General features: G+C 34.9%; 2 protein-coding genes across 8 annotated transcripts in view; one reads left to right on the top strand and one right to left on the bottom strand.

Moving 5' to 3' along the window:
* Positions 1-1,715: 1,715 nt before the first annotated feature.
* Positions 1,716-8,003, bottom strand: LOC113498914 (vitamin K epoxide reductase complex subunit 1-like protein 1). 4 transcript variants are annotated; one of them, XM_026879170.1, is made up of 5 exons: positions 6,038-6,204; positions 4,936-5,090; positions 4,536-4,708; positions 3,596-3,693; positions 1,716-1,990 (listed from the first exon to the last, which is right to left on the bottom strand). In XM_026879170.1, the coding sequence occupies exons 3-5, from the start codon at positions 4,700-4,702 to the stop codon at positions 1,785-1,787; spliced, it is 471 nt and encodes a 156-aa protein (XP_026734971.1). In that variant the 5' UTR covers positions 4,703-4,708; positions 4,936-5,090; positions 6,038-6,204; the 3' UTR covers positions 1,716-1,784. The 4 variants fall into 4 exon arrangements, with proteins under 4 accessions (XP_026734971.1, XP_026734970.1, XP_026734969.1 ...); XM_026879169.1 differs by lacking the exons at positions 4,936-5,090; positions 6,038-6,204 and adding an exon at positions 7,919-8,003; XM_026879168.1 differs by lacking the exon at positions 4,936-5,090 and having other exon boundaries at positions 6,026-6,204.
* Positions 8,004-8,012: 9 nt separating this feature from the next.
* Positions 8,013-15,839, top strand: part of LOC113498910 (fibrosin-1-like protein) — a 46,876-nt gene continuing 39,049 nt past the window's right edge. For 2 of the 4 annotated variants that reach the window (XM_026879152.1, XM_026879151.1), the window contains exon 1: positions 8,015-8,663. In XM_026879152.1, the coding sequence (XP_026734953.1) occupies positions 8,424-8,663 (240 nt within the window). In that variant the 5' untranslated portion in view covers positions 8,015-8,423. Of the gene's footprint in view, positions 8,664-15,839 lie in introns of all 4 variants that reach the window. The other 2 variants (XM_026879154.1, XM_026879153.1) reach the window with 2 other exon arrangements.

Here is a 15,839-nt window from a genome sequence, read left to right as displayed (position 1 = left end):
TACTGGTACTTTCAGCAATTTCTGCTAGGGCTGTGTACCAAACATGGGTAACCTCATTTGGTGAACTGTGGCTAGAAACTGAAACATCAGTGAGTTTGAAATCGTTAATTCTTATTTATATGCCATCTGTCTTTTTAAATAATGCTATATAAGTATTTGTAGCATAAAAGAGCGACAAGTAGATAGTTATAAAAATGCAGAAATACAAATGTTGAGGTACGTGTCATTTAGGTACCTCTATCATTTCATAATTGTGTTCCCACCATAGGTACCCTGTCTTGGCGGGGCATACCCCATGGACACCCACTTCTTGGAACACGGTGCCTTTCTGCCCATTTTGGTTTAACCATCTAAGTGTCAAAGTCCAAGAATAAATCTCCATTCAGAGATTATGCAGACATTAAAGTCCGTCCTTTTGTTACGCGGATCGAATTGAACTCCAGAAGAAAAATTACGACATAAAGGTGTTAATACATTGTATGCAGTAGTAATTATTCTTAAGTTTGGACTTTGAAATGTTATTAAAGGTAGGCTGTTTACCATTTTTACAATATTTTTTCGTTCTTATGATCACATCTCGCTGTATGATTCTTCATATGTAGACATACAACCTTGAACCAACTTACGAGAAAACCCTCGCAATGTATTGACTGCAAGGATAGCCGAGTGGTTGAGATCAGCTCACCAAACCCACTAGGCGCAACGTGTCACGGGTTCGATCCCCGCACAGGACAAGCATTTGTATGATTCACGAATCCTTTTCCTGAGTCAGAGTGTTACTTGAATGTTTGTGAAACCCAACGCGACACAAGGATAAATTCCTTAATGGATTCTTTATATTAAGAAAGGAAATACAGGGCTCTATTAAAATAGCTAACTTGACTTGTAAGAGATTTTCCAATAAAGTGACGTCATCCAATCGTAAATCGGAAATAACACTTGTCACGATATCGAAAAGTAGTTAAAAGGGTAAAGTAGATATCAGATGTCTGCCCGCCGGGCTTCTCTGTTTTCACCTCAAACTTTCGCAATTATACCAAGAAACAGCTGTTAAAAGTTTTAAGTGTTTTTATTTTAATAGCCTTCGGGCTACCTCACTAAATACTACCGATACTAAAATAAATGTCAGACAATTAAAAGTTAATGCAACAATGTTTAAAAGTTTTCATTTCCACGTTTCGGAAGGCACGTTAAATTATGGGTCCCGAGCCCGACTGTTGTTTATACCTGCATCTTTGACAGTCGTTACGGGTAGTTAGAAGCAAGAGAATCTGACCACCAGACTTACTAAGGGTAAGGGAATCGTGGTGCCCAGGTAAAGGGTTGAGAAGGTCAGATCGCAAAACACTGGTACTTTGCTGCAACCGGTTCGAATAGAAGCCAACAAAACAGTTTCGAAAAGGCTAGGAGGATGATGATAATGATGCCGTAAATCACTCTTTAAACTACACCAAATAATAAAACTGTTTAGGTAAAGTCTAGGATAAGCTTTACGCTAACAGTATTTTCCATTTCACGACAGCTAAGTAAGTTCTCGGGCTAAAGTTGTAAAACAAACATTTATATCCGCACCTACAGCATCACATATTCAACGCGCGCCTGCATGTGCATTTTGTTTCCTAGCTTGAACGTATTTTACTTTCCCGCTGACACGCTTACGACGTATCGGAAAACCAACAGATTCTAACAGCACTATGGAATTAAACTCTCAGTTAATTTGTGTAGTTTATTTAATAAAGATAAATGCAATATACAGGAATTTGGAATGTTTCTTAAATATTAAATTAACAGGTCTTCTTCGCAGATAAAACTTTCATTTTCTTATAGATGAGGAAGGTGAGAACTCCATTTATGATGTAAGTGGAGACGCAGACGACGCAGAAGTCGTGGAGTACGAAGGCCAGAAGGTACGCCAAGTACAGGCACATGGGGATAGTGCATAAGGCGAGTCCGAATAGAGCGCGAATCACGTTCAGCTTGTCAAATGAAGCTGAAACAAACGAGAATGTATTAGTACAACGTCGAGGCCGGCTGCAGGACTACCACAACATCTTGAAGTTACAACGTAGCAGTAGAGGAAGCAAGACAGCATTATACACGGCGTAGAGTCGCGTCTCGCTCCTACAATCGCGGCACGCTTACTTTAACAAGTACAGGCCCCTGTCTAGATGATGGAAATCGTGAGATATTTATCCACCTAATAGCTGGGTTTCGAATAGGATTCCGTTTCTCAATAAACCAGTATTTACCTTTAAACAAATACAAAGTTATCGTAAATGTGCCAGCTCTATTCAACACTCACATGCAACTCAAATGCTAATTAATACCTAACAGTACCTAAACATAGAAATCATAATAACGAGTTTCAATATTTTATGGGCAATAAAATCAAATCAAGCATAGAGCAATTACAATGACAGATTATGACCACTCAACACAACAAAAGAGATCAAACACAGCGACTGTGGCTTATTTCAATATCAGACTAAAATAACACAATGCCCACTACAATTCCAACCATTTACGAGCGTGTTTCACGGAATTAACATTTTAGCGAAGCAATAAAAGCTCACGCAAACCCTCTAAATATTCAAATAGAGAAACATTTTATCGTTATAAACTGTAATGCTATTGGGAATATTAAATAATTCAAATACGAATTTCTCATTACGTTCACTGAAAATGTTAGTTCTCTATCTGGTACAGATTAAAATAAATGCGGGAAAGTTTATTCAGTGGAGCATTTTCATGTTTACTTTCAGTTTTTGTTACACGATTAACATCTATAAAATTAAACTAACACGCTCAAATTGCTGCGAATATAATTCTCTAGAATGTGCAAATTATAGTGGCACGTATAACATTTCGCACTTCCCATGAGTATGTACCAATGTTAGCCTATTACGATAACAGTTATTCACGGCTCGTGAGCTACCAAATAAGCTTGGAGTGAGCACAAGCGGGGGATTTCGCAATATTTTTCTCGTGGTAAAGTCACGAAGCCGGTAACCACGGACCGCATTGATGTGCGAATTGCACGCCGGGGCCGCGGAACAGCCGCGCCGAGTCGCGCCGTGCGGGTCTTGACGCGGCGCGGCAGAGCGGCGGCGGTGCAGCGCGGGTAACGTAATGCCATGTCAATTATTGGTATTGCGACTGTAATTACTACTAGCTACACCACTCGTTAATTACAATAACTCCGACTGTGGAAACAATTTTTATATAACCATTACTATAAACAGCGGACTTAAGACTCGTTTTATTATTAAGACTTGTTTATAAACAGCTTCGGACTGTTGACGACTTTATTTAATTCATTAATAATTGATGGATTTTACTTTTTCTGTATAAATGACAGCTTTATTTAACGATTTCATCTTAACGTCGTAAAAGTTAATTGCATCAATTTTTTTATTGGCCTCATATAGATCTTAAGGCTGGCTGCATTAAAGTGCTTTTAGATGTCTTACGCAGATGTTTGAAATAGTGGGTTAACGTCATTAACTTTATTGCTCTTTTATTGTGAAATTCTGCGAAATAGAATCGGGGCATATAACTAACAATTTTTTATGAGAAATATGTAGGTTATACGTACATAAAAATATACACAGGCAGTAGAAGATTATTCCGTAGATGCAGTTTGGAATCTTCAGCGCAGACTCGTTTGGTAACAAACCGAAACCTTTGGCGAATCTGAAAAGGGGACAAGAGAATATTATTTAAAACTTTCTGGTAAATTTTTATCAACCTGCATAATTCTTTTGATATAATTAAAGACACCTCAAATGATTTAAAAAATAAATCTTCTCCTTTCTTTTATAATCCGTAATGTAGAGCTTATACTCTTTATGGACACTTAATACAAATTTACAGTGCAAAGTTATCGAATTCAGGCGTCATTTGAAATCGATTAAATTCAATCAATCGATAAGTAAAGTGTGGTCTACCAAAAAAAACAAGTTTAAGAATTGGAAACCTCAAAACTCTAAAAAACAGTTGGCAAGCGCTGTCATTGTGGTTATAGAGAAAAAAAACAAAGGCATCAAAAAGGTAATTCCTATAATCACCATGGACAGGGGTTAGTGACCGCACAGTCAGCCATATCGCATCAGTGACGGGACTGCTCGCCTCAAGCCTTTGGTAATAGGTCTATCAAAGTTATCAAACTGTGGTCACGTCACTAACTGTCAGTCATTAGTTTCGAATGAAGAATGATTTCTTTTTTTTTTTAGGAATAGGAACACAAAGTTTTATTTTAAAGGCGACCTTTTTGATATTTTTTTATTCTACTGCTTGATGGTGACCAAATGATCAGAAACCTAAGTGCATTTTTAAGCATAAAATAGGCCTCTCATCTTAGATCAAGAATGCTGCCTTTGTTCTTTTCTTTAGGAGAAGACGCAAAAGAATTATTTTGTGGAGTATTTAAAGCAAATGCTTTTAAAGGAATTAAACGCTATCCAAAGTTATTTTTAATGATAACTATAAGTAAACGATGTAGCGGTAATAAATTGATGTTTTAACGTTTAACTTACTCAGAAGATAAAACCTTCGAGCAGCTGAGGTACTCGGCGATGTCGCAGAACGCCTTGTACTCAGGCTTAGCTTGAATGGCCATTTCTACGTTGAGTGCGTAAGTCGAAATGAGGATGCCCAGGAGACTGGCACCCACGATGGCACGGTCGAGAATTTTTGGCTTCATTTTTATCTAGGAAACACTTTTAGATTAGGTGAGGCGAGTGAACATGAGACCAAACTGACAACTCTCTTGAAGAAAAAAAGTACAACGTTAAACCATAAACCAGAAAATTTAATGCCCAGGAACGTTATAAAAGTTAAGATTAAATTTTGTTTTTTAAGAAATTACCAGCTTTTTTAATTGATTATTTCCCGACACGGAAGCGATGTCTAAAATACGACCAAGGGGCATCTCACCACTTAAGTAATTGTGGAAGCAAGATGGCGTGTTACACGGCGTAGAGCGGTATCTCTCTTCTCTCTTACTTTAAAATATAGTGGTAGGCCCCCAAAAAGTTTCAAACTTAGACGCTCATCATGATATCATCATCCGAAGGGTTGTCTAGTACAAGCTGAAGAAAAAGGAAAGATTGCAAGCGCTGTTCCCATGGTAATTTGAGAACAAAACATCACCTACATATGTAGTTATTGATCTTAAGAGGTTACAAACGTCATAAACATGTAGAGGAGAACCATGCCAAGTCGACTTTCCATTATTCTCTACCGCATAATGAACACAACATTAATTAATTCGCAACATAACATTTCTGATGTAGTATTTCTTTAATTAATTTATCAATCAAAATGTTATGTACAGTATGAGTGTTTAAACTGTCAATACAAACCGTCAGAGTAATTTATTCGCAATAATGTTCTGTTATTTTATTTAAGTTCATTAATATTCATGATTACTCAATTTCAATACATCCACGTCATTTTGAAATTATGATATACGTTAAATAGTCCATATGACACAGTTACCGGACTTTAATTTATGATCGGACTTAATACAATGTGGTTTATTAAGTACATTTATTATTATTAAAATTTGAATTCAACTGAAATGGATTTTGCACGGTCTTGCGTACCTATTGTAAGTCAACTTTATTTTAGAAGGGGAGGTCGTATGTTCTCTAAGCAACAGAGTATAAAAGCTCCGTTTGACTTTACCTTCGTCTCGCCACCCCTTAGGGTACAAACAATTAAAAAAAAACAATACTCAGCGCGCCGGAGGTCCAACGAAATATCAATAAAAACTACCAAAGCGTTAAAACACTAATCCTATTAACACTGTATCCACACAAAATGTTTAATCGAATATTAAAACACAAAACTTGCTCTAGCATAAATTATAATATTTGATATTGTTTTTATACACTATAATTAAGTTATTATCTACAACTTTTTATCAAGTTTAATTATAAACACAAAAAGTCAAGTTGCCAACACGTATATTTACATAAAACATTTAATGAACAAACAACATGAAAACCTTAATTGTTAATACCAATAAACTCACAAAACCGATGTCCAAGTCACGCTACAGATGGATACTACTGTTGATTAACACAACTAATGTAAATTTATATGTGGACAGTATGAACTTGTATCGCCATATCGACAGTAATCTAAATCGCTCTTGTTATCGATAAGACACGAGCTCTCTACTAAATATCGTAAGCTCAACTGAATTTATTACTCTTATGATTTAGTAGGAAGGTAAACACGCCAATACGGAGGTTCCCACGCTTCACAAAATATATAATAACAAGTTTGTAGGACGTCTTGTCTTTAATATATTAATCTTAAACTGGCAACAGCTTTACGTAGATCCAACAATAAAGTTTAATGTAGATGTATGCGTGAGAACGTGTAAATGCAGAAAGATTACGAAAACATGATAATATTTTCAAATGTATTATAATTTATTTAAAAGTATATAATTAGTTCTTTAGATAATTTGTCTAAAGCTGATGGTCAGAAGCCGATGTAAAATGAGGTCTTATCTCAAAGAAGGGCCGTCAATCAAATGAGATTCCGTTCCAACCCTTTGAATTGTCCAAAGATTCCAAAACAGTTTGACAGTAAAATCTAGGTACTACTTGTTACTCGTCTGAAATTTAGATTTGTGGTAATTATATATGTAATTTATTTGTATATATAGTTTGCGAGTTCTAGCGTAGCATATTTCTTTCTACGGCCTAAGTAAGGCCTAAATTCTAAGTTCTTTGACAAAAATAGCTTCTGGATTTCTAACTTAAATTTTTTATCTTAACGTATGTTGGCATCCCTATTCGTCAAGACGTTAAAACGATTATTATCGCTGTCATTTACATTATTCAGTCTACTGAACAGAGCAAACAACACTCTATTGGATAATCTTCACAATATTTTAAGTTTTCGAAGTAACCAAAGCGCTTAAAAAAATAAAATTATAAAAGAAAACCGTTAGAATTGCAATGCTGGGCAAAAGCCACTTTTCTTTTCTTTCCACTTATCCCTGTCCATGGAGAAGAAAAAATCATTATAGAATATAATATTGGATTGGATAAGGGATATCAAATCCCACGTACATACAACTTAAAATTACACATATATTTACCGTAATTATATGTATCTATAATTTTCAGTTGTATGTGCGATTAACCAGCCTAATATAAACTACGATTATATAATAATAAAGATTAGATATATAAGTATATGTGTGTACATTTAAGTCAGTCCTATTAAAAATAATAGAAATTCTCTATCATCATTTCTTATTTCTTAATAAAATATAGATTGAAGAAGTTTTTATTCAGCCCTCAACTCATTTTTGCTCATCCCGACCAAAAACAAACACCTAAGAAAGAACCTTTTTTTTAATATTTAATTTGGAAAAGAACATATATAAAAATAAGTGTTAAAATTGACAGTACATTATTGATCCCTAAAATAATTAATTACGGAATTTGCTTTTCATTATATCCTTGCGATTATTTCCACAAAAAAATATTGTGAACGCATCTTAATTTTCGAAACGTCAAATCCACACATGCACAACTTCATTTTATTTTACTGGTACTTTTCTACCACCCGATTTTGGACAACGTGTTGTGACACAGTGTCAGTTTAAAGAAGAGAGATTGCAACACTTTCGACCACAGAGAATTACAGTTGGAAAACTACCATTACAAACAAATGTCGTCTGTTCGGTCACAAAACACCAACATGACAAATTAAATAGACGTATCCTTACTAAGACAAATGAGCTAACCCGATCAAAAATATGCCTGCAAGGAGGCACAGAGATACATTTATGAACTCTTACATTAATAGAAACAACATTTATTAATTTAATATTAAGATTAATATCAGCCATCAAAAATATTATTGAGAGAGGAAAAAGAGATAGCCTTACCAGTTAGAAGAGTGCGACCAAGCGCCACATTGCCAATGACGCCCAGTATCGCGGAATGTCCGTGCATTAGGTTGGCAGCACTGTTTTTAGTTCACCATCGCGACCGCAACGCAGCGTTGGCGTCGTGTAACACCTTTCATTGTATTGACTATTGACTGATTCTGAACACAGAGAATAATGTATAAAGTTAATTTATCGTATTATTGTCTTAGTTCTTGTTAAAATATATAGTAGTATGTTTTAGTTTAAGTGTAATAATGCCTCCGTTTACGTGAATGTGAAAGAAAGCAGCCCGTGGAGTGCTACGCGGCCATTTTACTTGCAATGCGGCTACGGTGTACGATCCGCCATTGGAAACGGCCAGTGTCTTTTACTGAGTGCAAGATTTGTATTTTGTTAAATAACGCGGCGTAGAAACAACGGATAACCATGTGTGATAAAAGTGTAGTGCGGACTTTAGTGTAGTGAAGCACGGTGGTCGGGTGTTTCGAATAATGTGTGAACGATGGAAAACGAAGTGAAGCAGCGCAATCAGAGAAATAGGCGAAGGGAGCGGGCACAGCGCATGCAAGCACAGCGAGAGAGCAAAGTTAAGGATGGAGACAGCGGCGAGGACGAGTCTCCGACGAGAGAGAAACCGCCTCGTCCTCCTGCCAGGAGGAAGAAGTCGCGGGAGCCGCTGGGAGAAGAGGATATCATCGATGGTTTCGCCATAATGGCATTTCGCACATATGAAGATCTCGAGGTAAGCACTATAAAAGGCCCGAGAAGCTTTAAAATTTATTTTGGGCACTACATATCTTTGTTATCGAAGTGACAAGCATGCATAATTCGAGATATTGCCTTGTTTTGTCTATATACTTAATAATTATGTACTGCACAAGAGTCACTAAAGGTTGTTTACATTTGCATAATACCCACAACCTTGCAATTCTAATTTATATGTCTATGTTAAAAAATGGGTAATTATCTTTCGGGTAACGTGATGACGACATTCTTTGTCGTCATATGCTGTGTTGCTACCAGAACATTTGATATTTTTTCTTGAATAATATAAGAAATAGACCTATATTAGTCTACTGGGTGGTTCAGCCTCTTTCATGATAAAAACAGCGCTTCGTAATCGCATTGGACGTCGTCTCGGAAGTGCATTGACCCATCGAATGAACCCTGCGTGTAAAGAAGTAGATAGTGAAATTTTTAGTTGTTATTTACGCAAATGAAAGTAGGTCTTTTTGTACTTTTATAAAACAAAACCAGTATTCTCGAGTGTTATATTCACCGCACGAATAAGTATTTAGTGGTTCTGTATTATGTAGTGAGCACAGAGCAGCTGACTGTCGACGGGCGCGCCTGCCGGAGCGCAGAGCGCCGTTCTCGGCAAGCGAGGTGCAGCCGCGGTCTCCCACAAAGTGTAAATTTGGTCTAAGTGGCTTTCGCTCGTTTGTGCTCATTTATCGCGCCGTCCTCGAATGGCAATATGTTGTGTACGTTGAAGTCTCGTATGTGCACAATAAAACTACATTCCCCGCTATCGTTTTAAATTATGGCGACAGGCTTGCCGTTTGTGGCTCGTTGGAGCGGCGCGCGCGTATATTATAGGCCCGAACAGGTTCCTTTGCTCCTATTTAATTCACCACATGTGGTGTGCAATGCTTATGCAATTTCTACTTACAATGGCTGTAAGTTAATTTTCTATCAAAGAACATGAGTACTCTTGCTAAATAAAAATGTTTATCTTAAGATAAAAAGCTTAAGCTACTTATTGTTTATTACCTTATTTGAATAAAACGATACCTATAAGACTTTAATCGGCTTTATTGGAGGTACATTGTTTTGACTTATTAGAATGACGTAAATAAACAGTTGTCTACTTATCGTAAACTTGAATTGTAGAAAATACCTGTTGTTAAATTCCAGCTTATGTAATACCTAAGTACACAATAAATTTCTCACACAAAGAATAAGTTTTCTATAAATTAACTTTCTAAGCGAAGTAATACAGTCAAGTTAATTGATTTGCCATGATGTTATATGCAGTTAACGTAGGCACGTCATCGCATTCTGTGATTTTCTATGGCGTTAAATATATTTCATGTAAATAATGCATGAACGGACACAATAACCTGCTATATTTTACAAGTATGATCAAAACATTTAAATAAAAACCTACACTTAATATATAAATACGTGCTCTAACATGACCATTCGATTCGAATGTACACTCGTAGGTAAACAAACCTACTCAAAGATTGTACAACGGGTCAGCTATGCATGTTTTGATTGTAACTGTAAACTATGTTTATAGTTATACAGCTACTACTACATATCGCATAACTAATTCTTCTACTAACGTAATCTACTGATAAATTTATTACAGCAGTCATACCGAAGTTGGATGTTGAATACGTAAAATACAATCAAGAATACCGATTTCACGATAGCAATACTGTAATAATATTATTACAAAGATATGCCATGCCTTTATTCTGAACTATTCGAAACAAGAGACCGTCGAAAAATAAAGGTTTTTGTAGAAACATTATCGCTTGACATGTTTCGTCGTTCGTTTTAAACGGTTTACCGTTTCTATGTAAGTCCATTTACTAGTTTAGAAATCGGTGTTGCCTTTAACAGTTCCAGATTTGTTTACTTTATAGCACACCAAAATAAAACTTATCAGTAAATCAATCTTAGATACGTATTTAATTATGTAGACAACAAGTTAACGTTTGCAGTTGAAATATCATGTTAAGAATTCGATATCAGTCGTTTTATTACTTTCTTGGTACAAAACACAAGGATACACAATATTTCATTTTGCTTCAAAGTTATGGTAAATTTTAGTACAGTTAGATAATGAACAGCAGAGCGTGACCACGTCGTCTGACGCCTGTTGAACGACGATCGGCTCTTGAATATCAACAATTACCTTGGACTTACTTATTATTTTCCCACGGTTTGAAGCCGTCCAGTAGCCACCGATTCATAAAAAGTCCAAGTTTACAATCTAAACCATTAAGTGCAATCACTCGAATTAAATTGTTAACGACACTATATTTTATTAAGTAGTTTACGGTTGTTTTATGCAGTAATAAATAAACGGCATAGATACTTTTGGAAATAAAAGACAAAGCGTGGAAGATTTAAACCAAAATATCCCTTTAAAAACGCTCCAATCTTTTATACTTTATAAAAAGTTTGACAGGGTCCATCTACCTGATAAGCCTTCAAGAAAAATTGGATGAACAAGTTGGCGAGCGTGAAATATCGTTAACATGATTTTGCCGAGGAAAGTACTTAAATTAATTTTCGCCAGAGTTCTTTTTATTTTCATGATATTGTTACGCTGCAGATTTTATTTATAAAACATCCGCCAGCCATCTTTCACTATAAACTGATGTACAATGAATGTATTGACAAAGACCTACTTATAATCACCAAGGATTTTACGTATATAAATACTGTGTTAATTTGTTACGGATATTAAATAATAAATAAAACGTTTACAAATAAAGAGTCACGTTTATGTTCAAGATGCTTTTGAATTTAATGACAATCATGACTAAACTACTGCAAACAAATAGTAATATGAGTAATAAGCAGGCAAATCGTCTTACCATAAAATACAAAGAATTAGGATAATTCTATCCTAATTCAGAGGCTTTGTAAAAATTAAGAACTGCTACTAAGCCGGTATTATATTAAAAAAAAAAGATTCCATAAGAGATATAGTATATGTCACATTTTATGTTCTAAACGTATAACTATCAAACTTCAATATAAATTCACGTTACAAAATTGACTTCAAAAACGCTAAGCCGATTAAACAAACTCCATAAAGCATTATTTAAATTGCTCAGCAGAGAAAATGTCTAGCTCTAACTTAGGCAAAGTAATAAAGCTCCGCAAAAGGATAACAAGTTAGACAAACAATTCGTGTCTACATATTTTTATACAAAATCAATATGGTTCGCCTTAAAAGACAAGCCACAGCGGTCGGGAGTACCGCCGATGTCTCGGGTACCGACACCCCTTTGACCCATCCCCTTCTAGTGTTCCCCAGAGCACAATGTTAGCACGTTGTGACATAAATACTTACCTGAGTAAACTTTAAACTACATCGTTTCGCTTTTATTGCTACTCAATGAAACCACGTTTTTGCTTTTATTTAGACCAATTTGATTTCTGCTTTCTTGTGTGTTTTACGGGAATTAATGCATTTATTAGACTGTAGTCTCTTCTAACCCATTTGAATTCTTTTTTCTTTTATAACTTTACTGAGTTCTGTGCAAGGCAGGAATTGGTCATACTCGTTGTATGACCAATCGGTCATACCAAATTATCTTTGAGCATTTAAAATATTTTGTAGAGTTTATAGATAATGCCTATGACATCCTCTATCTAGATAAGATTAAAGAGTTTTTATTTTTTGTCGCCTTCAGGATTACAAATTACTAAGTTGGTACAATAAACTGTTTACGTAAAATGGTAATAATTCCGATAAAAATGTATATTAAATAAACCAATATACATTTTAAACTAACATAGGTAACAGGAAAGGCTAGCAGGAAACTACAAATTCGGGTAACGAAAATTATTGTTAACTATTTGTAGTAAGCCAAATTTATTCCTAAATATTGAGTAGAACTAAAATTTATTTAGTATTACAGATTCAGTCAAGACATTATTCTATTTAACTCGACTGTAGGTGGGTTCGTTCTAAATAGTTTAAATTGAACTAAACCGCCGATGACCCGACATTGCGGGAATTCTTGGCCTTGACCGTTCTTACGTAGATAATACGTTGATTAATACCACATATTTGCAAATAATATAATATTATGTTCATACAAATGATTGAAACGAGTCTTAGCTTTGATATTTCTTATCTAAATAACTGCATGATGAATGGTTTTGTAAATGAGGTTTGATTAGTGTATAATTCTTTATCAAATAAAGATAATAATGCGTTATTTAAGTCTTTATAATCCTCAAACATATTTGTTTGATTTGACATACCATCGCAGATATTAGAATAATGCCAATAAATGACGTTGTCGACGCGAAATTTGTAAGACCTTCAAGAGAAATGAATACATTATATTAAAGTTGAAGCAACATTCAATATTTTCCTCCGTCATGTATTCTGGTAATAATAAAAAAGGCCAAGCCTTCTTACCTCGTTCAATAACCACTCATTTAGAGACAGAGAGTTGTTATTCCATAAACCTATATATATATATATTTATATATATATATTTATTTATATATATATATGTATGTGTAAAACTTCATACCTAGTATAGTTATAGTAGTCACTTTGCGCCCACTGTACCCGGTTATTTCCAAGTAGTTTCAGTGCATCTGGCAGTAATATTTACTTGCAGATCTTTAGTGCTGCGGCAAATCTACGTTCCTTTGATGGAGCTCGCGATAAGTTGTTTGGCTTGTTCTAAAGTTTCACTCTACGTAATTGAATGAAAATATTGATATTTAAAAGTAAATATGTATGATATTGCTCGTTATATATACGTTTCGTAACAAGTTTACGTAAAATTATTCATTATCAAATGAGCAATGATTTTAAAAATATCTTAGTTATTCGATTCATATTTTAAACAATGAGTTATAAAACTTAATACAAATTGTAATTGTGTAATCGTTCATTTATTCCCACAAAATAATGCGGATATTTATTACAGGAGGTAAATAAATTTAAACAATTTATTTAAATACTACATAAAACCAATATCAATATTATTTAAATATTTAATCGTGGTTTTTGTGAATACAAACGCAAAATTTAAATACAGTTTTATCGTTCACAATAAAACTGACTAAAATACCGAATGTGAATCCATTAATGCATTCACTATTTACAGCATATTCTGTATTCAGACTTATCACAATGTGATGTGAAAATACAGTTGTTTCATTGTTTTCGCTTTATGAAACATAAAACACATAAACTGAGCAAGCAAATGAATATTTAAATATCATTTGATATGCTTTAAGAAACGTTAGAAGAAAAACGTTTGCTATATTTCAGATCAAAGGCAATAAAACGAGTTTCGATTCTGATTTAATGGGAAATATATTCCCCATTCGAAGACTCGTTATAAAGATGTGCTAAGTGCTCCAAGTGGCAAGAATTGCGACGTCGTAGTCGAAGAGCGGCGCCGACATGAAGGGATATTCGGCGGCGGGCGGCTGTGGGGCAGTCGCGACGTATCTCGGCGATCTGCCCGCGATCGACCGTGCAGCCTCTCGGAGTCTCGGCCATCGCGATCTAATAGCCTGAAGAGAGTTGCAAGAGCCAATGTGAATATGTCGTACTGGCTGCCGCTACTTCTGACGGTACTCGACTACGTCGAGTACAGCTCTCGGTTCTCCCTTATCGGATTCAGCATTTTATACGCGTAACGAACACGCGATAAGTAATTTCTAAATTCTGATACAGATTTATAAAACATGAATGCAGTAAAATAACAAGTTACTTAAACATTTCTAATAAATATTAAAGCAAGAACTTAATATTAATAGAAAACAATTAGCAATAACATGTTGTATAGTTTCTCTTCATGTTATTTCGCTTAGTTACGTAAAGACTTTCCCATATCATTCAAACAATAGAATGGTAGTGCTTTGTGTTTGAAGCCTTGCGTGGCTTTTGAATTGAAAGCTTGCTTGTTTTACACTGCTGACTTTACTCTGATATAATTTAATCGACCGTTCAACTATTTTATTAGCGACGATTATATTGGCCTTTTTTAATCAAATTACCTTTTTTAATATTGGTTAACCTACGTTGTGTGACAGTAAGGACACTTGTTGATGACAATTTATAAATAATTATTAAGACTGTAATACTGATACGAAAATGTCACAGCAATAGTAGTATACCAGGTTAAATAGTTTCAAATGTCCATATTTTACGCAATTATATTGCTTCATAAATCATTGAACGCGTGTAACATTTAAATCTAATTATTACAGTCAGTTATAGTCATAAATCTATTTTCTATTCTTGAATAATTCTTCGTTCTGTTATTTGTTGATTATCGTGAACCGTGCATTAGCGTTGAGTGCGCGACATAATATAAACATTTGTAACATATTACTCCATTATCGCTGAATACACGTCAGCCAGAGCAAATGTTTACTCAGAAGTTGTTAGCTATGCGACGCTGTCGGTCGAGAGCGGTCGTGTTTCGCTCCGTCTGATAAACACCGAGTTGATTTGTGACAATATTTCTGATATTATATCGGAATGGGTAATGTAGACATTTGTAGCGTTTTGTTTCTCATGTTATACATGTTTATTACACTATTGTTTTGTTTATTGTGCGGTTAGAAACAGCTATTCAAAGTAAAGTTATTTAAAGACTTTAATTTTGAAGCTTACTTTACTTATTTGTCTTTAAATGTCAAAAATAGAACCACCATGCATTGAATACATTAGAATATCGATTAGACAATTAATAAAACAAAAACTTTCTAAAATGTTGTAACACTCAACAGTCATGCAAGACTATTAAAACAAAAACAATACTTTAAAATAAAACCAATTTAACATGAAAACTATTTGTTTAATCTCTGGACATGTGAGGGTGGGCATAACGAGTTGACAAGTCAGGTAATCGGTTCGTGGCACGCGACATACATTTCGATTACATCCCTTCATATTTGTTGTCACGCGCTGCTGTTCGCCCCATTCAATTATTAAGGTCGCTGTTTCACTCGCAGCTGTCTGTGAATAGTTGCACGTCGATCTCTTTACTCTCTAGCATTTTTTACTCTTTATACATACAATCTGTTATGTTTTAGGTACTGTTGTTATTATTATGCTCTTAGTCTTAATGTATCGCACATTGACGACCCAATTGGCGCACCGGCCAAATCGGCGAAATTATTCAAC

This window comes from Trichoplusia ni, chromosome 11, assembly GCF_003590095.1.
Source record: "Trichoplusia ni isolate ovarian cell line Hi5 chromosome 11, tn1, whole genome shotgun sequence".
Taxonomy (NCBI): domain Eukaryota; kingdom Metazoa; phylum Arthropoda; class Insecta; order Lepidoptera; family Noctuidae; genus Trichoplusia; species Trichoplusia ni.
Note: the sequence above shows the minus strand (reverse complement) of the source record. Positions and strands in the feature narration are given on the sequence as shown.